The sequence below is a fragment of the Psammomys obesus genome, unplaced genomic scaffold, assembly GCF_907164565.1.
Source record: "Psammomys obesus unplaced genomic scaffold, mPsaObe1.curated_primary_1811, whole genome shotgun sequence".
Classification (NCBI taxonomy): Eukaryota; Metazoa; Chordata; class Mammalia; order Rodentia; family Muridae; genus Psammomys; species Psammomys obesus.
The window spans coordinates 411,638-437,673 of record NW_026592732.1 but is presented as its reverse complement, the minus strand read 5'-3'; the positions used below and the strand labels follow the sequence as shown (position 1 = coordinate 437,673).

General features: G+C 49.5%; 2 protein-coding genes and 1 pseudogene across 2 annotated transcripts in view; 1 reads left to right on the top strand and 2 right to left on the bottom strand.

The window, feature by feature from the left end:
* Positions 1-2,099, top strand: part of Selenow (selenoprotein W) — a 3,747-nt gene extending 1,648 nt beyond the window's left edge. The window contains exons 2-6 of the mRNA XM_055615684.1: positions 253-277; positions 377-430; positions 594-668; positions 755-853; positions 1,779-2,099. Of these exons, the coding sequence (XP_055471659.1) occupies positions 253-277; positions 377-430; positions 594-668; positions 755-838 (238 nt within the window). The 3' untranslated portion in view covers positions 839-853; positions 1,779-2,099. The remainder of the gene's footprint in view (positions 1-252; positions 278-376; positions 431-593; positions 669-754; positions 854-1,778) is intronic.
* Positions 2,100-7,807: 5,708 nt separating this feature from the next.
* LOC129682876 (argininosuccinate synthase-like) lies at positions 7,808-16,414 on the bottom strand (annotated as a pseudogene).
* A 2,328-nt stretch (positions 16,415-18,742) lies between these two features.
* LOC129683039 (homeobox protein SEBOX-like) lies at positions 18,743-20,866 on the bottom strand. Its single transcript, XM_055615671.1, has 3 exons — positions 20,842-20,866; positions 19,508-19,656; positions 18,743-18,934 (listed from the first exon to the last, which is right to left on the bottom strand). The coding sequence occupies exons 1-3, from the start codon at positions 20,864-20,866 to the stop codon at positions 18,743-18,745; spliced, it is 366 nt and encodes a 121-aa protein (XP_055471646.1).
* Between the last annotated feature and the right edge of the window lie 5,170 nt (positions 20,867-26,036).

Below are 26,036 nucleotides of genomic sequence, written 5' to 3'. Positions count from 1 at the left end.
CCCCCCCCCCCCCCCCCCCCCCCCCCCGCCTCTCCTCCTCTCTTGCCCCCTTGTTTGGTGCGGCTTTCTTTGTATCTCTGCACTGCTGCACGTCTCTCTCTGCGCGCTATGCGTGTCTTCCCCTCTTTTGAGGATCTTTGTTGCCTCCCCTGCACTCTGGATCTGTCTTTGTCTTCATCTCCCCGCTCGTGCCTGCCTCCCTTGGGCACCTGTGCTGCCCTGATGGACCTCGACCCGGGATTCACCCACCAGTGGAGCCTGAGGCTATAAGCCCAAGGTGAGTGAAATTTCAGTAGTGTCTTGAAGTGTGTTAGGGGGTGGGAGAGTTCGCCAGACCTGGCTGTAACCCTGTCCCCGCCCTGTGCCCTGTTTTCAGTATCTCCAGCTCAAGGAGAAGCTAGAACATGAGTTCCCCGGATGCCTAGACATCGTGAGTCTCAACATAAGTGCGGAATCACATGGCCCCTTATCTGTCCCTTGGGGCTGGGAGGCAGTGGGGCTGGGATAGGCTTATGCTCCTCACTCCCCGGGATGTGGCAGAGAAAGTATTCTGGAAAGATCATCTTAGCCCATCTAACGTCTTCTCTCCTCAGTATGGCGAGGGGACTCCCCAGGTCACCGGGTTCTTTGAAGTGACAGTAGCTGGGAAGTTGGTTCACTCCAAGAAGGTAAACCCACATCTTGCCTCGGGGGTCTAGTGTGGGTTGGTGGGGGCGGGGAGCTTCAGTCAACTCTCCTCTGTCCTCCTCTTCAGAGAGGTGATGGCTATGTGGATACGGAAAGCAAGTTCCGGAAGCTGGTGACTGCCATCAAAGCTGCCCTGGCTCAGTGCCAGTGAGCCCTGGAGGTAGAGGTACGGGACTGCTGGGGGGGTGGGGCCACCTTGGGGTGTTGCATCCTTCCTCTGTGTTTGGACTCTCAGCATGGGACGTGGGAGGTGGCCACATCCTGGAGCCTCTGGAGCCAGGAGGGCTGGGGGTCATACCTGGTGGGTTTCAGAGTGGATGGGGGCAGGGGCTTACCTTGCTGTAAGTGGCCCTGTTGATTCTGGAGTGGAAGATGCTAAAGGAAATGAGGCCTGTGGTTGAGGATGCTGCTCAGTTGGTGAGCGCAGCACTGTACTGGGTAAAGTGACCAACCCCCCTCATCCCAGCGCTAGGGGTGGCAGGAGCGAGCACTTCCGAGGCTGAGGCAGGATCGCCAGGAGTTAGAAGCCAACCTGGGCCTCCTGGGACCATTCATGGCTGAGCAAAACAAAACAGTGAGGCTGGAGAGGTCTCAGCAATTGAGAGCACTGGCTGCTCTCAGAAGACACAAGTTCAGTTCCCAGTACGGACAAAGTGGTTCGTAATTATCTGTGACTCCAGTTGCGGAGGACCTGATGTCTCTGGCCTCTGAGGGCACTGCACACACATGGCGCACAGATAGATGTGCAGACAAACACTTCATACACGTCAAAAACCAAAGCAAAACATAAAAGAATCCGCTAGCTGGGTGCGGTGGCTCACTCCTGTAATCCCAGCATGCAGGGAGGCAGAGGCAGGCAGATTGTCGGGAGTTCAAGGCCAGCTTGGTCTACAAGCTAGCCCCATGGACTAGATGTTCCCAACATGCTTTGCGCCAGGAATCTACTTACAGTTTCAGCTCAGCCACACATTGTGAAAGCTCAAGTAGGAGGATTGCTGGGATTGCAGGCGTGTGCCACCCACACCTGGCTTTGCTTCCCTTTTAAGGTCTCCCTCTGCCTAACCGACTGTTCCCTCTTTCTCTCTCCACAGTCCTGAGACATCCTGGCCTGCTTCTCTTGGAGGCCGCTTCATGACAGGAAGGACTGAAATGTCTCAAAGACCTGTGGTCTTTCCTTGATGTTCCTGCGGCTACCAAGTCAGGCCAGAGATTGCCTCTGTGTGTGTGTGTGTGCCTCCCCAGAATCCTCCCTGTCACGTGCTCTGTTCTGCCCTCTTCCTCACCCCTCCCCGAATTCCTCCACTTTCTGCCTTCTTGCCCTGGTTTCCCATCTCCAGCTCAGACTACAAGAAGATATGCAGCCATGTTGCCAGCGCTTTTCGGTTAAATAAAAGTTGGATGAGGCAACTTAAGGGAGATGCTGCTTATTCTGGCTCATGGTTTCAGGTCCGTCTATCCGGCAGGGAGGTCAAGGTAGCAAGAGCTTGAAGAATTGTTCGCATTGTATCTGCAGCCAGGAGGCAGAGAGATGGGGCTGCTGAAGTGGCTCAGCAGGCAAAGGCGCTTGCTGACGATTGATAGCTGAGTTCTAGCCTGGGAAGGAGAGAATCGACTGCTGCAGCTTGTCCTCTGAGTTCTGTTGCCTGCTTTGGCAGATACTCTGTAGGGTACACAGTGCACATGCATTCTCTCTCACACACACAGGCTAAGTAAAAATGATAGCTGAGGGAAGAACACATGCTACTGATGAGCTTGTGAGTACCCAGACCACGGTTCCACTCCTGGTCAGCTGGAGAGCCACCTTTCAGTGGTTAAGAGCACTGGCTGCTCTTCCAGAAGACCGGGGTTCAGTTCTCAGACCCCATATGGCAGCCCACAATCACCCGTAACTCCAGGTCCAGAGGGTCTGATGCCCTCTTCTGGCCTTCCCAGCATGCACTTGATGTTTTGCATGCAGGCAAAACACCATATACATAAGATCAGTTTTTGAAAGAGTCATTCCTGTAAGAGCCAGAGGGGTCAAGGACACCCCCAAACACACACGAATTCACAGAATAAACTAACCAGGCCTCAAGGCCTCACAGACACTGAACCAGCAATTGGGAGCCAGCATGGGTCTGACCTAGGCCTTCTGCATATGTTATGGTTGTATAGCTTGGCCTTCTTGTGGGACTCTTAACCACAGGAGCGGGGGCTGTCTCTGACTCCTTTGCCTGCTTTGGGGCCCTTTTCCTCTTGTTGGGTTGCCATGTCTAGCCTTAATAAGAGGAGAAAGGCCTAGAGTTTTTGCCACATGATAAGCCATGTTTGGTTGATATCCCTGGGAGGCCTGCCCTTTTCTAAAGGGAAACAGGAGTGGATCTGGGGGAGAGGGGCTGGAGGAAAGGAGGTGAGGGGAAGCTGCTGTCAGGATGTAGTATGTAAGAGAAGAATTTTTAAAAAGATGGCAATCCCCCACAGGCATAACTAGCTTCCCATTTCCCAGTAGATTCTTGATTTTTGTCAGACAGTTGGCTGGCCTTGAACTTGCTCTGTTGTCAAGAACAACCTTGAATTCTAATCCTGCCTCCACTTGAATGCTCAGACTTCAGGTGTCTGTCCCTGTAACCCCTGCTGGGCTTGTCATTAATGTCGACGGTTACACAATACTTCATCACAGATACCTGATGGGTATCTGGCGGTGCATTTTGTCACCCATTCACCTATTGTGATTTATACATTCTGTTTAAACACTTGCAGTGTGTACCAAGGCCTTGAATTGCTGGGTCTGCAGTGCCATCCTTGAAATGGTGATGCACACAACACGTATATGAAAGAGGTTTGTTGGATGGAGATGAAGAGGGAGAAGGAGACAGAGACATGATAGGAGGAGTGGAGGGGGCGCCCCGACAGAGAATGGGGAGTAAGCAGAGGAGACAGCAAGAGCGCAAAAGAGCAAGAGGCAGAGGTCCATTTAGCCTTCTGTGCGACACGTGATGACGTCATAGGTTGCTAGGCAACCCAGAAGCAGGCTGCCTAAATCCTAATGTCCCTCCCTTTTTCTATAATTAAAAAATGAGGAGCTTGGGCTGCTTCTCATGTAAGGCAGTGAAAGTATATAAATGTAGGTTCTTTGGAAGCAGCTCTTGGTTGCTATGCAAAGGGGTGAGAGAGAGGGAGAGAAATAGCAACAATATCCAGGTTACATAGTGAGGAGGCGGGGAAGCCTCTACCCTGGAAAGTTCAGGGTAGAGGGTGGAGTTGCTAGCCATGCCCAGCAGCAGGTGGGGACTGAGCAGTGCTGGGAGAACCCAGGTTACCTGTCCTGGACCTGAAGCACACCATTTTAGGCTTTTGTTAATAATGAATAACGGCATAGATTCTCTTCTGGCTACTTCCTGCTGATACTGGGGGCACTATAGGGAGGTCAAAAGGCTGAAATGCTGGCCAGGTATAGGAAGAACAGGCTGCTTTGATGCTGCCCAGGGTCTGTGAGAACATCCATGGCTGGGAGGGAAAGTGCAGGTCCAGCTTGATGAAAGTCTGTGAGCTCAAACTGGAACACCTGTGGTAGCTGCTTTGGTGCTGTCGTGGACATAGGAAACACCTGGGTCTCGCAGGATACTGAAACATATATATAGGCAGAAGACAAAGTTAAGTAGGTTGTGGAGAAATTTTCATTAGGTGTACATTTAAAACTTTTGGGAGAGCGAACAGAGGTGGAAGGTTTGGATCAAAGAAGAGACTTGAACATTGGAACCTCCATTTACCCAATCACTGGCAGTAATTAAAAAGGTCTTGCTTTGGGGCTGGAGAGATGGCTCAGGTTAAGAGCACCAGCTGCTCTTCTAAAGGTCCTGAGTTCTATTCTCAGCAACCACATGGTGGCTCACAACCATCTATAATGAGAGCTGGTGCCCTCTTTTGGCGTGCAGGCACACATGAAGACAGAACACTATACATAATAAGTAAATTTTAGAAAAAAAAAAAAAAAAAAGGCTTGCTTTGGATCTGTCATCTAAGGTTTGGTTTGAGGTTTGGTTACAGAAGTATGTAAGCTTAGAGGCCCTTAAAGCCGGCGCTAGGTGTAGAAATCTGAAATTCACCAGAAGACATCCCAGAGTAGAATCAGGAGGAACGAACGGACTAATGAACTATCCTCATTGGTCAGGTAGGAGTCAGAGACCTGTCAAGGCATCCCGAGAGCAAGGTTTGGCTCAGTAAGTAGAGTAGTATGGTACAATCTGTTCCAACAGCTCGTCAGTGTTGACCAGAGACCGAGGGCACAGTTGCCTGTAGCAGACACGGTTTGAGCAGGCTGCCTAAATACTAACAGTCCTCCCATGGTAAAGGTCACAAGAGGACACTTGTATAGTTTACTTCCTTCTTAATTAAGGTGCTTGGTCCTTCTGGTCAGGAAGGGCAGGTTAACTAGAAAAGTTTGATTTTGTGTCTGAAACAGTCCCGATCCTGCTAATTGGAGATGTGAGGAAAGAGGACCTGGCCTCAGGTGGTGAAGCTGTCCCTGCAAGTATGGAGACCTAAGTTTGGGCCTTAGCACCCAAAGCTAGTCGTGGTGGTATGTGTGTGTACCTCTAATTCTGGAGCTAGAGAGGTGGAGATCTCTGGACCTTACAAACTAGCAAGTCCAGCTGAATCACTGAGTCCCTGTCCTAGTGAGATAAATCTCAAAAAGCAAGGTGGCAACGCTGTCCGGCTGGCAAGGTGGCTTAGTGTGTAAAGGTGTTGCTGTCAAGTTTCCCGACATAGTGCCATTCCTGGAACCCATATGGTAGAAGGAGAGCATCAGTAACTTTTGGCCAGCCTCTACTCCGTGAGAACTGGAGAACACAAGGCAGAACACAAGAGAATAGAGAGATGGCTCAGTGGCTAAGAGCCAGAGGTTCTTCCACAGGACCTGGGTTCAAATCCCAGCACCCACACGGTCCTGACACCCTCACAGATATTGATGTGTGCAGAACACCAGTACACATAAAAATTAAATTATTAATAAAAGAAAAACATTCTAATAGGGCCTGCTGCGGTCAGGCCTGGGACCATCTCCGGTTACCCATTTCAGAAGGCCTTGTAGTTGGAACCGCCCAGTTTACAACCTCTTCAGATGGCCCTTTTCCATTTAGCAGGCTTTACCTCGGGCTTGGTGGTACAGGCATGGAATCCCAGCTACTCTAGAGGCCAAAGGGCGGAACCTCAGTTTCAAACCTGTCTCAACATGGAGTAAACAATGTTGGGGAGCCAGGTGCAGAAGGCCCCCATCATTCTAGAAGTTTGATTGGGAAGCATTGGTCTAGCTCCTAATATTGACCATTTTCTATATGTATAAACGTTTGCCTGCATGTATTGTCTGAGTAATACATGCATGCCTGGTGTCTGCTGAGGCCGGAACTGATCCAGAACCCCTAGGACTGGAGTTGTGATCCTCCGTGTCCCGGCAATCAGAGGGCAGCCATCCCTGCAGCCCCGAGGACAAAAGAGGGCTGGGAAGGTGCTCAGCTCCTGCTGCACAGACTGGTGATCCGACCCCAGAGGCAGCGTAAACTTGGAGCGTGCTGAAGCCACAAAGTTGTTCTCTGACCTCCACGTGTGCCCTGGTTCCTGTGCGCCCCACTCCCTAAGCCCTCACACACATACATGCATGCTCGCACACATTCGCACACACAGAAACAGTAAAGAAATAAAAATATTTTGAAAGGAGTACTCTGACCTCCGGGTTCCAGCCTCAGCATTGCATTGCAAACAAAAAGTCAAATCTACGCGAAAAGCAAAGCCAAGGGACTCACTGCTTCCGGGTCGTCCGCAGAATCTCTTATCTCTGAGCCGATCTCAGGGCTTGTCAGGTCGTGTAAGCGTTTTGCGCAAGATGTCTGTCACTGGGACTCCAGTAGCTTGACACATGTCTGCCCACACCGGAGCTCATTCTGTCCTCACTTGACCCTCCGCCCCCGCTGAGGCCGGTCTGGACTTAGAGGGATTGTTGCATTTGCTAAATGGGACCGGACAGGGTCAGAGAACCAGCTGTGGGGAGAGCTGGGGGCTGGGAAGACCACTAGGTGGCAGCAGAGACTCTCTAACGCTGCAGGGAGCCGGGTTTCTCTCTCTCTCTCTCTCTCTCTCTCTCTCTCTCTCTGTCTCTGGTGTGTGTTTACTCGTATATACTATAGCTATCAGCTTAGTATTTTTATTGAACTCCTGAGTGGGAGAACCAATTCTTGGGCTATCCTGTCCAACTTTGATAGGATAGTTTTTACTTTATCTTATAGGATAGTTTTTACTTTATCTTATTACATTTTATTTTGTCATGTTTGGCTGTTTATCTCTTAGAAGCTTGTTCTTTTCCAACAAGAGGAAGAAAGGGAGAAGATATGGAGGTGAGGGAATGCTGGGAAGAACTAGACAGAGTAGAGGGAGCTGAAACGATAATCAGGATATATTGTTTTTGTTCGTTTTTTTCTTTTCAAGACAGGGTTTCTCTGACCTGGCTGACCAGGCTGGCCTCAAACTCACAGTGCTGGGATTACAGTGCGCAACGCCACCCAGCAATCAGGATATATTATGTGAGAAAATGATTTCTTTCTTTCTTTCTTTCTTTCTTTCTTTCTTTCTTTCTTTCTTTCTTTCTTTCTTTCTTTCTTTCTTTTTTTCTTTCTTTCTTTCTTTCTCTCTCTCTCTTTCTCTCTCTTTTTTCTTTCCTTTCTTTTCTTTCTTTCTTTCTCTCTCTCTCTCTCTTCCTTTCTTTTATTTGAGACAGGGTTTCTCTGTGTAGCCTGGCTGTCCTGGAACTTGTTCAGCAGAACATGAAGTGAAATCCTGGCAACCAGGAGGTGGAGGTGGTAAAATCCAAAGTCAAGGGCTGGGCTCAGGGAGATCTACTGTCAAAACAAACAGAACCACCAAACCAAAGCAGATTGCTCAGAAGGACACATTCCACCCTGGAAGCAGGTACCAGAAGTTACATTTCTGGGGCTGTCAGTTAAGCAGATTAAGGCTGAGGGCCCTTTGCTGTACTTCTGAGATGCCCTTCTGAAGCTTTGAGGCTGGTAGACGCTAATAATAGAATGCTGAGAGTCTGCTCTAGATAGTTTAGGCCAGACAGGACACAGTGGTCTGTCATGAAGTCCCCTCACTTCTGAGGCAGACAGACGGATCTGTACCAGCCAGGTACAGCATTGACACAGCAATTACAGCACTTGAGAGACACCAGCCTGGGTTACATAGTGAGTTCCAGGCCAGCTAGGACGGTGACACTGTCTCAAAAAACCAAAACCAAAACAAAACAAAACAAAAAACCAAAACAAAAAGCCCTCAAACACTCAAGCACAACCTTTACCTGAATGGGGGCATTTTGTTTTGTTTTGAGGCAGGATCTAACCAGCTTCTAAATTCAATTATAGATAGTCTCCTTTGTTATGTAGCCCTGGCTGGCCTGGAATTTAGAGAACCTACGCCTGTCCTCTAGAGAACTAGGATTAAAGGTGTGTGTCATTGTACTCAGTTGGGCTTGGGGCATGCCTTTAATCTCAGCACTGGGAATACAGTAATTCAAGGTCAGTTGGTTTACATAGTTTACAGACCAGCCAGGAATACATAATGAGACTCTGACTCAACAAAAAGTAAACAAACACAGGTGTGGTGGGCACGCCTTTAATCCCAGCACTCAGGAGGCAGAGGCAGGCGGATCTCTTTGAGCTCAAGGTCAGCCTTGTCTACATAGTGAGTTCCAGGACAGCCAAGGCTATGTAGAGAGACCCTGTTTCAAAGAATAGAGGTAGGGGCTGAGGGGGGCAGGATGGAAGGCAGCTGGATCTCTGAGTTTGAGGCCGGCCTGGATTACAGAGTTCTAGGACAGCCAGGGCTACACGAGAAACCCAGTCTTGGAAAAAACAAACAAACAAACAAACAAACAAAACAATCAAACCAAACAACTCTCTCCCCCATCAAAACAACAAAACAAAACCCCATCAATCAATCAATCAATCAATCAATCAATCAATCAATCAAAACTAAACAAAGCATAGTGGTTCTGAGAGACCAAAGAATTGAAAATTAGGTGTTTTTTTTTTTTTTGGTGGGGGGAGTGTATTGGTTTAAAGTTTAAAGCACAAGCCTGAACAAAGGCCAGACAGGTGGAGACATGTCCAGCCACCTGGAGGAAGGAACCAGCTTTATGCATTCTTCCCTGCCCACTAGAGATACAGTTGCTAGGAAACCTGCCCAGATGGCCAGGCCAGAACTGTTTATGGACTTGTCGCCTAAAATAAACCAATCATTTCAAAAGTCAATTTCCCTTACCCACTCATGTAATGCCAAGGCAGGTAACCCACTTTTGCCCTTTAAAAACTTTGATCCCCTAGACCACAGGGCTGCACTCCTTCTCTTCACCAAGGAGGTTGCTGTGACCTGGGCTTGAGCTCGTATTAAATAAATCATTGTTCTACCCAGTTCACGAACCCCCAAAGACCAGGAATAAACAGACTCTGCTGTAAATACATGAGGTTCTTTTTATTGTAAATTACAATCTTCAGCTTGGGCCCACACATGCCCACACATGCCCACACATACCCACCGCCGAAGCAGTGGGAGCCGAGTGTGCCGTGCCCAGGTTAGTTGGGTGATTTAAAGATTCTGGTCCATCCCAGCATGCCCAAGGCAGGGGCGATTCCTGCCTGGCAAGCATCTATTGGTTAAAATGCTACATTTTGAATCAATTGGCTATAGGAAGGTTCCCAGACCATTAATGACCTGGTGTCCCTCCGTAGGGGGATGGTCCAGTTTCCTAGCAACTGTATCTCTAGTGGGTGGGGAAATCATGCATTAAGGTGGCTCTTCCCCTCAGGGCATTACTAGACTTCTTTACGTACCTACTTCAGGTCTTAATAATAGCTGCTAATTTATCTTTTTGTCTCTCACCATCATGCATTTGCAGTGCAGTTAATTCCTGGTGGTCTTTGGGGGTCTCACGAACTGGGCATAACAGTTCATACCTTTGTTCCCAGCACCTGGATTGCAGCCTGGGTTACATGAGTACATGAGACCTTGTCTTTTTTTTTTTTTTTTTTTTTTTTTCCTGAGGTAGGCTCTTACTGCATAGTTTTGGCTGGCCTGGAACTTACTGTGTTTTTGTAAGTGTATATATTAATGTCTCTGTGTGTGTGAGTGAGCCCCCAAGTGTGTGCGGAGGCCAGAGCAAGATGTTGGTGTCTTTCCCTATTGTACTCAGCCTCCTTGCCTTGAGATTGAGTTGTTTACTGAAGCAACCATTTTGGCTAGCCGGTTGGCTGGCCGGCCTTCCTCTGGCTCCCTCCCCAGTACTGGTGTTACAGGCACACACAGCCACGCTCAGCTTTTTAAGTGGGTGTTGTGGATTCAAACTCAGGTCCTCATGTTCGCAGAGCAATCCCTCTTCCCCTTGGAGTCACATCCCCAGCCCTTGGCTTTACAGAAAAACAAATGGGTTTTAGGCTTTTCATTAAACGCCTGGCAGGGTAGAGCAGTGGCTCTCAGCCTTCCTAATGCTGCGACCCTTTAATACAGTCCCTCATGTTGTGGTCACCCTCCCCCTCAACTGTAAAAGTATTTCCTTGCTGCTTTATAACTGTGAGTTTCCTACTGTTATGAATCATAATGTAAGTATCTGATATGCAGGAGATCTATATGAAACCCCAAAGGGGTCTCTACCAAGAGGTTGAGTGTAGACCCAGAGGTTGGTGTAGATACTCTAGATACTCAGCACCACTTATTTCTCAATAGTCACACAGAGTGGAGGGTAGAAGTGAGCCTGAGCTGTGAACCTACTGCTAACAGCTACTTACAGAGGCTGCAGACGGAGGGCTATGGGAAGGGCCGTCACACCATCTGTTGCTGTGTCCCTTATGGGCCCTTCAGTTCTCTGACCTGCCTGAGAGTCTGCAGATACTGGCTTGGCTGAGTTCTAAGAGGATTGGGCTGGGTGATGAGTTAGGCTAGGTCAAGGCCAAGGAAATGTGCTACCTGGCCATCTAGCCAGAAGCCGGTGACAAAGGAGGAAGGGAGGCTGGCATCAGGGCAGCTCAGAGAAGCCAACTGTGGGGGTGAGGTAGGAATATTGCCTTGGATTCAGGTGTGGCCTGAGCTGCTTAGCAGACCCCTGTGCCCCATTTTTTTTTTAAAAAGAATAACGTTTTTAATTGTCATTTTACTGCTCTCTGCAGTTGGCCCCCATCAATCTTCCCTTCTATTCAATGAGCACTTTTGTAGGCTATAGGGGCCCAAGGACCAAAATGCTCCCAGGTGGTGGTGGTGGTGTGGGTGCGGCAGCAGCCTTAGCCAGAAGGAGGGAGAACACCCCACACTTGGTCATAATTAGCTCTTGAAGCCTGGGAGAGCTGCAGATCGGGGAGGCCAGCTCCATCTTCAGACTCTGTTTGACCTGACCTTGTTTCTGAAGGCCTTGTTCCCTTGACCTTCAGCCTGAGCCAGTTGAAGCTGCGTCAGTGGCTTCTTAATCACCCATGCTTGTTCGTGCTCTTCATTGTACAGCAAGAGTGGGGAATCTTGGCTGAGGACAAACCGCTGAAGACAGACACCTGCCCGCACCTTCCCTTCTACCCACTCTTGGGTCTTGGCAATGCAGTGGCAGAGAAATTCCAAGAAACCTGTGTATATTGCAAGTTTGAGGCCTAGACCCTGCTCTGTTTTTTTTTTTTTTTCCCCATCCCTATCCATGGCGGTGGCTTCTCTGTCTAAGCGAGCATGTAAAGGATGGTCCTGCTGCCCTCTTTTAGATACACCAGGACTTCCTTCTGATGAAGCAGTGTCAGTTTTGCTCACTCTGTGATTGCAGCTGGCTTTAGGTCCATCAAGAGCTCTGAGGGTGTACAGTGGTAGAGTGCTCCTTGATGTTGCTTACCTGCCCAGGGACCTCTTTTTGGAATTCTATTTCAAGGACATCTGGGATGTTGGATGCTTCTGCAGGCTCCTGAGTCTTTATATAGAGGCCTGGAAGTGCTTTGTTCTTGGAGTTCTCATTCATTCTCCAGGGGCTCATGGGTATGACAGGGATGAGGATTCCATGTTGCTCTGAATACTCTATTATTGGGGCCCTGGAACAGGGTTGTAAAACTCAGGCATCAGGGCTGGAGAGATGGCTGGGAGGTTAAGAGCAATGGCTGCTCTTCCAAAGGTCCTGAGTTCAATTCCCAGCAACAACATGGTGGCTCACAACCATCTGAGATCTGGTACCCTCTTCTGGTGTGCAGGTCTACATGCAGACAGAACATTGTATGCATAATAAATAAATAAATCTAAAAAAACAAAACTCAGGCATCCTCCAGGGAACAATGACTTTAATCTGGGGGTGGAGCCAGTGAGTAGCAGGTGAGCTCAAAAGATCTGGTCCCCTTTTCCTGTGTCATGAGACACATACTTGACTCTTTCAAGCTGGGCAATTTCTACCAGTTTGTGGTGAGAAAGGTAAGAACCCTCTATTAACCAGGCATGGTGATTTTACATGGTGTTACATGTCTGTAATTCCAGCACTGGGGAGGCGAAGGCAGAAGGATCAAGAATTCAAGGTCATCTAGCAGTATGAGAACCTTTAAAAAAAAGGAGTACTCAACTTGAAGACTCAGTTCCCAGACAACTCACAACAGCCTGTAACTTCAGCTCCAGGGAATGCAACACTGTCTTCTGAAGATACCTGCACAACACACACACACACACACACACACACACACACACACACACACACTCCTTGAAAGCCTCCCTAAGATGGGTATGGTGCACACCTTTAATACCAACATGCACTCAGGAGAAAGACAGGGGAATCTCTTGAGTTCCAAGCCAGAGTGGTCTACACAGAGATCCTCTCTCCTCTCCCCTCAAAAGCACCCCTTCCCCAAGTTTCCTGCACCTCATGTGTCTCCCTTTGTCCTCTAAGTCTCCTTGATAATTGCATCTTTTTCTGTATCACCCCTACCAGAGGACCCTTTAAGTAAGCAGGCTTGTCACATTGTATCTGCCCCCAACCTCCCACAGCCTGTCACAGGTCCCTCCAAATCCCCACTAATGCGCCCTGTTTTGCTGAGGCCATGTGGCTTAAGAGGATTGAGTATTTGCTAACACAGAGGAGGTGGGCAAGGGAAGCAAGCAGCTGTGGAGACTACAGAACAGCCACGAGAGATAGCAGAGGGAGACAGAAACCCAGGGCCCTGACAGCGGTGCAAAAAGACTCAGGATAGACCAGAGGCTGAGCCAGATGGTGGAAGGAGAAAACTCTCAGAGGTCCTCTGACCCCCACAGAGTACTGTGGCACATACTCCCCCAGATAAATCTAGAACTACCATAGGGACCAGCTTACCACTTCTGCGCATCCACCCATGTATGTATGTGCACCGTGTGAAGGCACCAGTTCCACTAGAGTGGCTGGGAGCCACCACCACGTGGGTGCTGGGATTGGAACCCCAGTTCCCAGCAAGAACAAGTACTAGCCACTGCTGAGCAGTCTCTAGCCTCAGGGCTGTACGTCCTACCACAGAGATAAAGACACAGGGATAACAAAAGCATAGCTCATACCCACACAGGACCTGCCGGAGAGTGGAACTGGAAAATAAAACGCAGATCCAGAAAGACAAACCCCATGGTCTGATATGTACACACACACACACACACACACACACGCATGCATGTAATGTCTGTGGAGGCTAAAAGAGGGTGTCAGATCAGGAACTGGACTTATACACAGTTGTGAGCTGCATGTGGGTGCTGGAACTCAAACCTAGGTCCTCTGCAAGAGCTTTCAAGCACTGAACCATTCTCTTATAGCCTCTTGACTTTCATTCTTTGGTTTCCACCCGTACTCCCACATATATGCACACGTAATTAGAAGCTTGACTCTCCTGTCACAACAAAATATCAGCTGGGTGTGGTGGCGCAGGCCTTTAATCCCAGCATTCAGGGAGGCAGAGGCAGACAGATCTGAGTTCCCGGCTAGCCAAGGCTACTGAGAAACCTCCCCACCAACCTCCCCACCAAAAGTGGGGAGGGCGGCCCAGGAAGGCTAATAGAATGCATTCAATCTGACAGGGGTTAGGGCAGAATGCTAGAATGTGGGTCACCCTCAGTATGTATGCAAACGGCATGGGTTAACTTTCTCTGTGTAATAGCCCTCCCTGGCTGGCCTGGACCTCACTTTGTAGACTATGCTGGCCTGGAACTCAAGAGATCTGCCTGCCTCTGTCTCTTGAGTGCCTGGATTAAAAGTGTGTGCCACCACCAGCCGGTGCTATTTAATTATTAGAGAGGGTCTGTGTAGTTCAGGCTAGCCTGGAACAGGTTATCTGACTGCCTCCTGGACACTGGAATTAAAGGTGTCCCACCACGTTTTTACTTTGGTAGTGAGTATCTTTACTCCCACCCCAGGCCATCCAGGGTAACAAATCCACAAGGGTGAAAACAGAAAGAAACCCAAACAACTCCAACCCTCAAGATACCCATCCCTGCCTGGTGGCCTATAATCCCAGAATTCAGGAGACAGAGGCAGGTGGATCTGAGTTCAAGGCCAGCCTGGTCTACAAAGTGAGTCCAGGGTTACTCAGAGAAACTTGTCTCCCCCCCCAAAAAAAATACAAACAAAAACAAAAACCAATACCAAAAAGATACCCATCTCCAATCTAAAAATCCATTCTAGGATATTAAATCCTTTACTGGGCTATGGAATAAGACCCGATTTAAAAAAAAAAAAAAAACAGTCATTTTAGTTTCTATGAATAGCTTTATTATTAATTTACCATTGATCGGCATAAAAACTCAACAGACCCCCCCCCACACACACAAGCAAGTTGAAAGACTTTTAATAAAAAGAGCCAACACTAGGGGGTCAGAAGTCCTGTGAATTGCCAGCTCTGCTTTGGTAGCCAGAAGAAATTGTGAGCCTCTCCAGGGCTTCCAATGCCTCAGGGAGCCCGGGGCTGTCACTTGGGGAGGAGTCCTCAGGGTTTGGCCCGGGTTTCCTCCTGGGTTGGTAGAAATGCACTGACCACGGTAGAAATGGGTTGAGCATGCGTTCTCGGTAGAAGACGAGGCTTATTCTATTACTTCCATACCTCCATGGCACATACTGAGGCTTGTACACAGGATCCCTCAGCTTTGCTCTGTTGGCCCTGGATGACTTCAGCTTCATCTTGTTCTTTCGAAAAAAGAACCAAGTCTGGAGAAGCAAAGAGAAAACATTAAGGGCAGCACCAGTTACCTGGGGGAGCTGGGGACTCTTGAGTTTTAAAGCCGAAGCTGGCCTCAAACTTGGAGATCCACCTGTCTCTGCCTCCTCAGTGCTGAGTTGGAGGGCACCCAGGATAATCTAGAACTTGCAAAACTATTTCCAACTCACAAGCTTCTGTTTTCTTTTTGTTGTTTTTTTATTTGTTTGGCCTTTCCCCCCAAGACAGGGTTTCTCTGTGTAGGCCTGGCTGTCCTAGAACTCCACCTGTAGACTAGGCTGGCCTTGAACTCAAAGAACAGGCTGCTTCTTCCTCTCGAATGCTCCGATTAAAGGAGTGTTTGTTTATGTAGGGAAGCAAGAATGACCTTGGACTCCACTGGAGTCCAGGGCAGACACAATGTGCATCAAGGAAGGGCATAAATGCCTTTTTTTTTTTTCAAACTATAAGCCTTGGCTGACCTGAAACTTGTTATGTGGATCTAATAAAGTGTTGGCTTAAGGTTTATCTTGATGTTGGGTGCATGTGAGCACAGGGATGAAAACAGCCAAGGAACCCTCCAGCCCCTCGAATGAGGGGGATGAGGAGGTGGAGGGTATGCGTCTGTCCTGTGGGGGAGAGGAAACTGACCTCAATTTCTTTTTTCTGCAGTTTGAGTCTGTCAGCCAGGTCTTGGAGAGTCTCCTCATCAGGGTTGCAGTCCACCTCAAAGTGTTTTTTCAGCGCCAGGTACTGCTTACAGGAGAAACGGGGGTGCTGATCCCAGCAGGCTGAGGAGGGAAAACCAGATCAGAGAAACCCTTCCTCCCTTTCCTAGGTGAGTGTGAGGACCGCACTCTCTAAAACAAACAACAAACAACTGAGGTGGCAGCAGCTAGCAATGTGAGGGAGGGTCTTGGAGTCTCTCCCTTCTAGGCCTCACTTCCTCCACACCTGAGGCTCCCAGTGGAACACGCCCAAGCTGGAAGGGCCCCCACCCTGAGTCTCCATTTTCCAGCCCCAGGCACCATACCTGTCTAGGCCTTTGCAGCCACCAGGCTAAAATGTATGGGGAGTTCGTTTTCTATGTAAAGCTATTTTAAAAACTACAAAAGTTGCCTGGGTGTGGTGACCAGAGCTTGTAATAATCTCAGTATTCAGGTGTTGGAAGGCCAGGAGTTAAGTGAGTTCAAGGTTCTGGCTTCCGGCATGTATGAGGCTACCCCAAAGAACACTCATCCCCTTCCCCTGCCCCAACACACACACACAACAAAACTCCTCAGAAAACAAATAGTAGGCAAAGGTAAGAAACTGACCCCACACGGGCACAAACCTGCCGCCTCAGGCCTGCTCCCCGACACCCGACTAGCGGGGACGCATTTCAGTCCTCACTCCAGTTCTACCAACCGGGTCCCATTTTGGGAGAGACCGAGCCACTTCTGAGGGCTCAGACCAGTCTCCGGGCCCTGAGTCCTGGGCTCACATCCCTGCCCACCGCTCAGCATCGGAACGTGTCTCCCAAACTCACACAAAATCTCCATTGCGGTGACCTCCATCTCGGCTGCAGCTCACTTGCTTCGTTAGGCAGTGTGAGGAGCTCCTCAGGGGCTTTGGCTCAAACCTCAGGGGCTTTGGCTCAAATCCCACCTCCACTCCACCCACTCAGTCGAGGCCCTCCTACCTGCGGCTCCTCCCACTCGCACGACTGTCTGCCACGCCCCTCTGCACCCTCCAGGGCGGCACCAGTCCTTACTGAGCAGCTACTAGTCAAAGGAGCTCAGAAAATAACCCAGCCTTGGCGCCAACCTTTCAAGCCTCGAGTGTCCTGAGGGAACCTTCCTCCCCCCCCCCCCCCGCCGGGATCTTCATCACCGGAAACAGGCCTCCAGCCAGTGGGTTCCTTTCCGGTGTTCACCTTCATTCCTTTCTAAAGCTCTACTCCACGACTGTTACTTTGTGTTCACAAGGTTCCGTTCCAGTGTCTGGACCAGAGCCGGCCGAAGCTGCCGTTTGGTAGTTACTCGGCAAGGTTTGTCCCTGGGCAAACCCTGGGATGATGGGAGTCCTGGGGACAGCTGCTGATGTTGAGGAAAACTACCTCCCTTTCCCTTATTTATTTAATCCCCACCCCTCCCTGAGACAGGGTTTCTCTGTGTAGCCTTGGCTGTCCTGGACTTTGTAGACCATGTTGGCCTTGAACTCACGCACCACTTCTAATCCTCTACTTTTGAGACAAGCCTTTGTTAAGAGGCCAGGCTGTCTGGGTGGGGCTGGTACACGCCTTAATCTCAGCGCTGGGGCAGGGAAGGAGGGACAGGTGGATCTGAGTTTGAGGGCCAGCCTAGTCTGCATAGAGAATTCCAGAACACTGAACAGTCAGTGTTACTTAGAAAGACTCTGTCTCAGAAAAAGCACTTGGAGACTGTAGTAAAGCTGAGTTATCTTGGGCGGTCTTTAAGCCATGTAGTAGCTATTCTTTGCTCGCCTGATGTTTTACTCTACAACCAGGGAAATCCTTTTCCAATGTATTCACAGAACATTAATTTCCACCAAACCCAAAGAATGCCATCTGCACGCGGGTGGAATATGCCTTCACTTCCATCATTCAGGAGGCAGGAGCAGGCAGATCTCTGCGTTCCAAGCCAGCCTGGTCTTCACAAACCCACTTTCTTATGGTCACACCAGTATAGCAGGTAAAAAATTCTAGATTCAACCTTCTGTCCTGTGGCTGAATAAGCTCCCAGGCTTTCCCAGTCTTCACAAATTGCATATGGGTATTTTGCCTGCATGTCTATGCACACATATGTGGTGCTCTTGGAAGCCAAAAAGAAGAGGGTGTTAGACTTTGGATCTGTAGTTCCAATTTCAAACCATGTGGGTACTGTGAACCAAGCCTGGGTCCTCTGGAAGTGGCCAGTGCCAGACCTGATAGTGTTCCATGCCTCAGCCCCAATGCTCAGAGGCAAAGGCAGGCAGATCTCTAGTTCCAGGCCAGCCAGAGCAATACAGTAGAACTTTCCCCTCAAAAGGAAAAAGAGGAACAAAACAAGTATAGCTACCAAGATGGGTGTGAGCCAGGCTTGGTGGCGAGAGCCTCAAGCCCAGCAGTCTGAGGCAGGCAGATCTACAGGCCAGCCAGGTCTATAGAGCCAGGGACAGCCGCAGCTAGGCAGAGAAACCCTATCTGGGGTGGGGGTGGGAGGGGACTGGAGGAAAGGTGTTTGTCACTAAGCCTGAAGGCCTAAGCTCCATCCTCACTACCTCTATGATGGAAGGATAATGGATTCCTAAGTTGTCCTGATTTCTCAGCCAGCACCTGCAGATTTTTTTTTTAAATAAATTTTATTTATCAAAAATTTCATGTCATCAGTCTACCACTCCCCAGACAAGTTCCTAGAAGCAATTTGGGAAGCACTAGTAAACCGACCCACTCAAAAAAATAAAATAAAATAAAACAAAACAGGAATACTCATAGAAACAAAATGAATAACACAGAAAGGTCAGAAAGATGGCAGTGTAAACCAATTAATCAGCACCAAGGTGGCTGAGCCAGGATGGGCTCTCCAGGTTCCTGGCTAGCCTGTGGTAGTGTAAACCAATTAATCAGCACCAAGGTGGCTGAGCCAGGATGGGCTCTCCAGGTTCCTGGCTAGCCTGTGGGGTGAGGCCCGGCAGGGTCTGTGGGAAGCCCAGGTTGCAGATTCAGCTTTGTCTTGTCTGCCAGGCCATTTCTGTCCAGTGCCCTCTGTCTTGGCACCCACGTGTTGAAGCATTGACCCTGAGTCTCTGGAAAGCATCCAGCATTTTGCGAGTTTGGTGCAGCCAGGAGTCAGAAGGGGGGAAATCATGCTACATGCTGGAGTGGCCGCATGGGACATTGAGAATCAGCAGTTGTGTTCACAGCCGGTGGAGGACTCCGAGGGATTGATGGGAACGAGCCTGTACCTCCAGCTTGGAGGCCGGCAGCAGTGGCCTTTGTGGGAAGCACAAGAAGAGGTGCCATCCCGGGCAGACTGCTGCAGCCGGGCAAAGGGGGGGCGCATCTCCTGCTCCAAGGAACGCTGGATGAACCACATCTGCAGGGAGGAAGCACACAGGGAAACATCAAAGGGAGGAGCCCTGTGTTCCCAAAAGCTGACCCCCAGCTGTGCTCCTGCCTTCCTTTCATCCAGGCCCCAAAGGGAGGAGGCCCCCTAAGGAATATGAGGGGCCTGAAAGGTCGGGCCCACCAACCAGGGAACCAGCCTGTTCAAGTGCCTAGGCCCCGGTGGTTCTCAACCTTCCTAATTATTATTATTTTTTAATTTTGCAGTTGCCACTTATTTATTTATTTCCCAGAGCTGAGGACCGAACCCAGGGCCTTGCCCTTGCTAGGCAAGTGCTCTACCACTGAGCTAAATCCACAACCCCCTTCCTAATTCCTGAACCTTCAATAAACCTTTAATACAGTTCCTCATGTTGTGGTGACCCCAACCATAAAATTATTTTGTTGTGTATTTCATAACTGTAATTTTGCTACTGTTATGAATCTTAATGTATCTGATATGCAGGAGATCTGCTAAGCAACCCCTGTGAATGGGTTGCTGGACCCCAAAGGGGTCAGGACCTGCTGGCCCTGAGGTATACAAGGTGGGGCAGGGGAATCTCACCTCAACTTGCTCCTCCTTCAAGTTGAGTCTGTTGGCCAGGACCTTTCGGGCCTTCAGGTCTGGGTACGGCTCTACCTTGAAGTGCTTTTCCAGCTCCCAGACCTGCCCCCAACTGTACTCTTGGTCAAGGGGGCCCGGGGTACAGGAGGCTAAGTAAGAAAAAGAGGGAGAAATCAGAGAAACCTAGCCCATCACTCTCTCGAGTGGCTGGTGTGATGGGACAGCCCTTGCTGCCAAGCCCGATGCTGACTGAGCTTTGATGCAGAGAGGCCTCACGGCAGGAGGTCACCCACTCAGGAGAGTTGTCCTCAGACTACAGTACACATCCCCCGTGCCCTCCCACTCACACATAAAATAAACAACTGTAAAAAAAAAAAATCCTTTCTTATAACCCCAAGCTCTGCCTTTCTTCTTGGGGAGCCACTGCATCAATGGGAGGCCTGTGGCCCCACCTTCCCCACTTTCCAGCTCCACCCAGTTAACCTCAAATCTGAATCTTTGTGGAGAGTCACACCCTTAATCCCAGCATTGAGAGCTGAAGCAGGAGGGTGGGGAGTTTGAAGCTTCCACCCAAGTGGTGGGATCAGACTCAAGGAATTGAGTCTGTCAGGGTGTGGTGGGTGCAAGCCTGGAATTCCAGCACTCAGGTGAAGAAAGGCATTGCCAGGAACCCATAACCCCATCAGGTGGGTCTCTGAATTGAGCCAGCCTGGTCTACAGAGAAACCCTGTCTGTAGAACAAATAAGCAAACAAACATTCAAGGTCATTTCCCACATGCCTGACAGGTTTATCAAGATAGGGCTGTCCTGGACTTGCTTCGGAGACCAGGCTGGCCTTGAACTCAGAGATCCACTTGCCTCTGCTTCCCGAAGTGCTAGGATCACAGGCATTCGCTACAGCTCCAGGCTGCTAACACCCTGTTTCTAAAGAACTTAACCATAAACACTCGCCTCCAAAGAAAACCAAACAAGAAACTTACAAAAGAAAAATCAAAATTAAACAAGTTGATGAGTTTGCAAAAAGTTCCCAGGTGAATACAATAGCCTGAACCCTAGCAGACACGGCGGTGTGGAGGAATCCCACCAAGAGCCTATCAGGCTGCAGTCCAGTGGGCTCTCCCTCCCCTAACCCTGAACCGTGGCTCCTTGTGCCATGTGCTCCGATGTCCGACCGCCGGACACCACGCAGACCCTTAACTCAACTGAGAAGCCTCGCTTTCTGCAAGGCCTGGTCTGCTCTGGGGGCCAGGCGAGATCTGCAAAACCCAAGCCTCAGGATAGCATGGTTACCCACCCGGCAGCATCCGAACAGGCTCCGGAGGCCCCAGACTTACACAGGGAACGCGGAGATGCTTCCATCTTGCCTGTAGCTCACCTCAGCTGTGGTTCCGTGGTTCCAAGGTATGTTCCGAGTACGTAGGATTAAATCCCACCTCCGTCCTGGGACCACCCATCTGGAACCCTCCCACTACACCTCCCTCTACCTCTCCAAATCACTCTGTTCCACTCACCTGTGCTCACCCCAAGCTTCTGCCCCTCTCTGTTGCGTTCCCACCCGGGTGTGTGTGTGTGTGTGTGTGACTTTGCTGGGTTCTAAATTCATGGTTGAGAAACGGTTGCTGCCTCTTGGCACTGAAAGGTGGGACACTAATTGAGCCTCGGTTTCGCCCTCCAGAGCCTCCAACTTAGAAGGGCCGGCTCCACCCAGTGTCTCCTGTGCAGTTAATGGCCTCCAGCCCGCCAGATCCACAGGTGTTCGTCCTCATTCCTTCGCGAAGCTAGATGCCCCTCCTTCGCGGCCAGGGACCAGCCTAGCGTTTCAGGCTGCCACCCTCCGTCTCCGTGTGTCTGGATTAAGCAGACCTTTTTGAGTGCCCCCTAAAGTGTCTGGTCCGGCGGGCTCTGGTGACCTGATGGTGACTTTGTTTCTGTTAGGGTTTGTTCCAAGACTGAGGGCTAGTGTGTTCAAGGGAGAGGGGCTGATGAGTTCTTGCATGGACAAACCAACTTCCTTCCTTCCTTCCTCCCTCCTTCCTTCCCTCCTTCTAGCCAACCAAACAAACATAATTCAGTCAGTCCCTCTTCTATGTGAATAGAAGTGGCTACTGGGGACTGCGGAGCCACACCTATGTTAAAGACGTATCTGATGAGGAATTGGAGATTGTGGGGAGTCGGAATACTGCAGGGAAAACCAGACATTCTTGGGCTGGTGTTAGTCTCCTAATCAATCACTGTACTTGACCTAACACCCTTCTACTAGCAAGCAAAGCCTTTCCCTTTCAGAAGGCCTTAACCGGCAGACCACTAGCTTCTACCAACCCCAAAGTGAAGGATGTCATGTACAGCAACTTCCTGACTCTGCTGTAACCTGCCCACTAATTTACTTGGTAACTATCCAGATTTTGACCTTTTCTCTGTCCTGTGACCACACAGGTTCCCCTATGCCACTTTCCCAGTATTAATATCACAACCTGAAGCTTTCCTTTTGGTCACTCACAAAGCTCCGATAAACTGGGCATAGTAGCACACACCTGGAATCCTAGACTGAGTTCAAATCCATCCTGGCTACAAAGGGAACAAAAGCAGCGTTGGTGAGGTGTCTCAGAGAATAAAGGGGCTCCCTGACCTGGTGACGTCTTGAGTTGGATCCTGGGATCCAAAGGGTGGAAGGAGAGTAGTGATTTCTGCATTCCCATCCGACTTCATGCACAAATAATTAAACACAATGCTTTAAAAAGAAACCACAGCCGTGGGGCACACCTGTAATCCCAGCAGAGGCAGAGGCAGGCAGATGTCTGTGAGTTCGAGGCCAGCCTGGTCTACAAAGTGAGTCCAGGACAGCCAGGGCTACACAGAGAAACCCTGTTTCAACAAACAAACAAAGAGATCGAGAGAGAAAACAGAAACCAAAAATTATTTTATTTTTCTGAGGCAGTTTTTGTGTGTGTATGTGTGTGTGTAGCTCTGGAACTCACTCTGTAGACCAGGCTGGCCTTCCTCATAGACTGGCCTGCCTCTGCCTTCCGTGTGCTTGCATTAAAGGCTGGCACCATGAATGCCCACCTAATACCGGAAATTTTAAATGAGCTGACGAGATGAGATGGCTCATAAGTTAAGAACACTGGCTGCTGCTTCCAGGTTGAATTCTCAGCACCCACATGGTGGCTCACAACCGCCTGAAACTCAAGTTCAAAAGGCTCCGATGGCCTGTTCTGGTCTTTGAAGACGTTAGAATAATTAAGGCAGATGTAAGGAGATGGAAGGTGGAAAGAGGGACTTGGTCTGGCCTTAGGCAGGACCACATTTATTCACTGTGAGGGGCACTTTTGTCACCCACATGTGCAGATGCCAAAATGCCTGCCTACAGAAGAAGATGGGATGCAGCCCCTTAGCAGGGTGGAAATGACTTGCACAGTCCGCTAGGGAGGCTGGGAAGTGTAGTCTTTCAGCAGCAGCTATCAGTGAACAGCAGCCACACAAGTGGCGTATAGATATGTAGGCAGGAAAAAAATAGACATTAAAAAAAAGTGATACTGTCTTTAAAAAATTAAAAAGGCATGTGGGCTTGGTGATGCACGCTTTTAACCTCAGCGCTCGGGAGGCAGAGGTAGGCCAGTGTCTATGAGGAAAGCCAGCCTGGTCTATAAAGCAATTCTAGGACAGCCAGGGCAAACCCTGTCTCAAAAAAAATAAAAAATAATAGGAAATTTAAAAAAGACAGCCGGCTGTTGGTGGCGAGTTCTATGAGAGCCAGGACAGCCAGGGCTACACAGAGAAACCCTGTCTCCAAAGCAAAAAAAAAAAAAGGTGTAGCCCTGAACAACTTTCATCCCAGGCAAATTTCTGTGAGTTCAAGGCCAATCTGAGTGCTCGACAACCAGTCAAGGCCACAGAATGTTTCTGTCTCAAAAACAGAAGGCTGGGTGTGGTGGTGCATGCCCTTAATCTCAGCACTCTGGAGGCAGAAGCAGGTGGATCTCTAAATTCCAGGACAGGTAAAGCTACAAAAAAAAAAAAAAAAAAAAAAAAAAGAAAGAAAGAAAAGAAAATAAATAGCAACTAATTTGCTCAACACCAAGTATAATTCATGACAAATGATGTTCCCATCCCCCTGTATTTAAAGCTTTCAATATATCTCCCATTTTTTAAAATCCTTGAAGCACTTTATTTTGTGGCCCTGGGGCTGAATCTCTAGGCCTTTCATATGTTAGGTTAATGCTCTTCTTCGGAGCTCCCAGGAGCCCATCTAAAAATACACAGATGTTCCCAGCACGGGAGTACACAGCACTTCCCAGCACCTCTGAGGCAGAGGCAGGAGGAAAACTGCAAGTTCAAGGTCAGTGTTGTCCACATAGGAAGTACCAAGCCAGGCTACGTAGTGAGGCTCTATCACAAAAACTGACTCAAGCCAGGCTATCCCAGCACAGGTTCCAGGCCAGCCTGGTCTACAAAGCTAATTTCAGGCCAGCCAGGGCTATGCAGAGAATCCCTGTTTCCAGAAACCCAAAATCTGAGAGCCTTGAGATGGCTCAGTGGCCAGAGGCTGCCTGGCCGGACAACCTGAGGAGCTGCTGCCAGTGTTAGCCTCTGGTTACCTAGCAACCTACGATGTCATCATGTGTGCCCCCACCAGGTGTGTGGCAGATGTGGTTCAGCTGTGCGTGCACAGGCTATAAAAGGGCCAACCCGCCACTCTGCCTCTCTCTTACTCTGCTCTCTTGCTCTGTCCACCTCACTTTCTTTCCTAAGGGCCCCTTACCGTGTCTCTCTCTCTGTTTCCTCTTTATCTCTCCACTGCCATCCAATGAACCTCTTTTATCATAATCTCTGTTGTGTGTGTGGCATCGTTTTAAAATAAAGACTAACGACCAGATTCACCTGTTCACGGGCATTAACTGGGATGAGGCAGGTAAGCACAGCGGATGGTTTCGATTGGGACCCTTTTTGTTTTGGTTTTGGTTTGGGTTATTCACACGCCACCCTCTTGTAACAGTGCACTCTAGTTTCTTCGCATGTGCAGACTATGCCCACACACCCCTCTTCAGACAGTGCAGCCAGCAGCCTCAGGACCCTCCTAACCGCTACAACCTTACCGGGCTAGTCATACTTCTCCCTCTGAACCACAGTGTGGGTTCCTCTGCCCGTAGAGCACGTTTGGATAATTGCCAGCCATTGCATTCCCCAGGTATAGGGCAGAAAGACTAGGATGGCTGATGTAGCTGGAACTGGCTTTGGGTGTGAGCACAGTGAGACGAAACCATCCCTGGAGTGAACTCTGGGGAGCTCTATTCACCACCTTACGCCATGTGCAGAGCTGGGTGTGCCTACGGTTAAAATCCGACCAGAATGACGAGGCGGACATTGGAAGCAGATATGACTTCACCTGTCCATGGGAAGGGAGCACTCACCGGCTGCTTTACATTTCTAGCACCCACATGGCAGCTCACGACCATCTGTAACTCCAGTGCCAGGGCTCCGATGCCCTCTTCTGTCCCCATCAGACACACAAAGGTACACAGGCACACTCTTAGGTAGAACACCCATACACAAAATAAAGCAACCTCAACAGAAAAAGCCAGTCAAGGGTGGCTTTTATGAGGGGTGAGGGCAGCAAGGGGGGCATGGACAGACAAAAGGGAGGTGTTGGGGGACAGGACACCAGACACTGCACACCTTTTTTGTTTTTTGAGACATGGTTTCTCTGTGTAGCCTTGGCTGTTCTGAACTCACTTGGTAGACCTTGTAGCCATCCGCCTGCCTCTGCTTCCCTGAGTGCTGGGATTATAGGTGTACACCACCTTGCCTGGCAGACACAGGACCCTTAAACTATATCCTTTTGTAAGCAGCTTTTCTCTTTTCTTTCTTGGGTTAATGTATCTGTAGCAGGTAGAAGCCTTATCACTCCCTGATAAGCATGCAGATAGGGAGAAGGGCAATGGCTAAGTGATAAAGGTGACCTAGGGCGGCACAGACTTCGTCCTTACCCTCCTAACCTGAGACAAAAGCCTGCTGGCTTAAAACAAAGGCCTTATGGGCTTTTTCTCCTCACAGGCCTGTCCCGGCTGATGAACCAGCTCAACAAGTTCAAGGCCAGGTCAGGACATGGTTAAGCAACAGTTGTGGGTCAGTCAGCCATCCTGTAACCAATCCTAAATTAGGGAAAGAAGACAATTCAAAGACTTACAAAAACAAAAATTAGCCCTCCAGGAGAAGCTGTGACTCTGCTTCTGATTTTGCCCTGAGCCCCCCCCCCCCCTTCCATCCTTTGGTCCATGCCCATGTGCAGAGGCTTCTTTCTCTGTCTGCTCACAGCCTTCACTTCCCCACCCCTAATAAAAACCGCTCTTGTGTGGCTGATTCTGTCTGCTGCTGCTTGCTGCATTTGAGAGAATATGCCTGCTGCCGTCACCCTAGAGAGTTTTCCTCCCTTTAAATTTTTTATCTGTCAGAGAAAAGGAACCTGATCAAGACCCCTAGATAGTGACAAGCATTTTGCCTGTGCACATGCCTGCGAGTCTCATATGTGCCT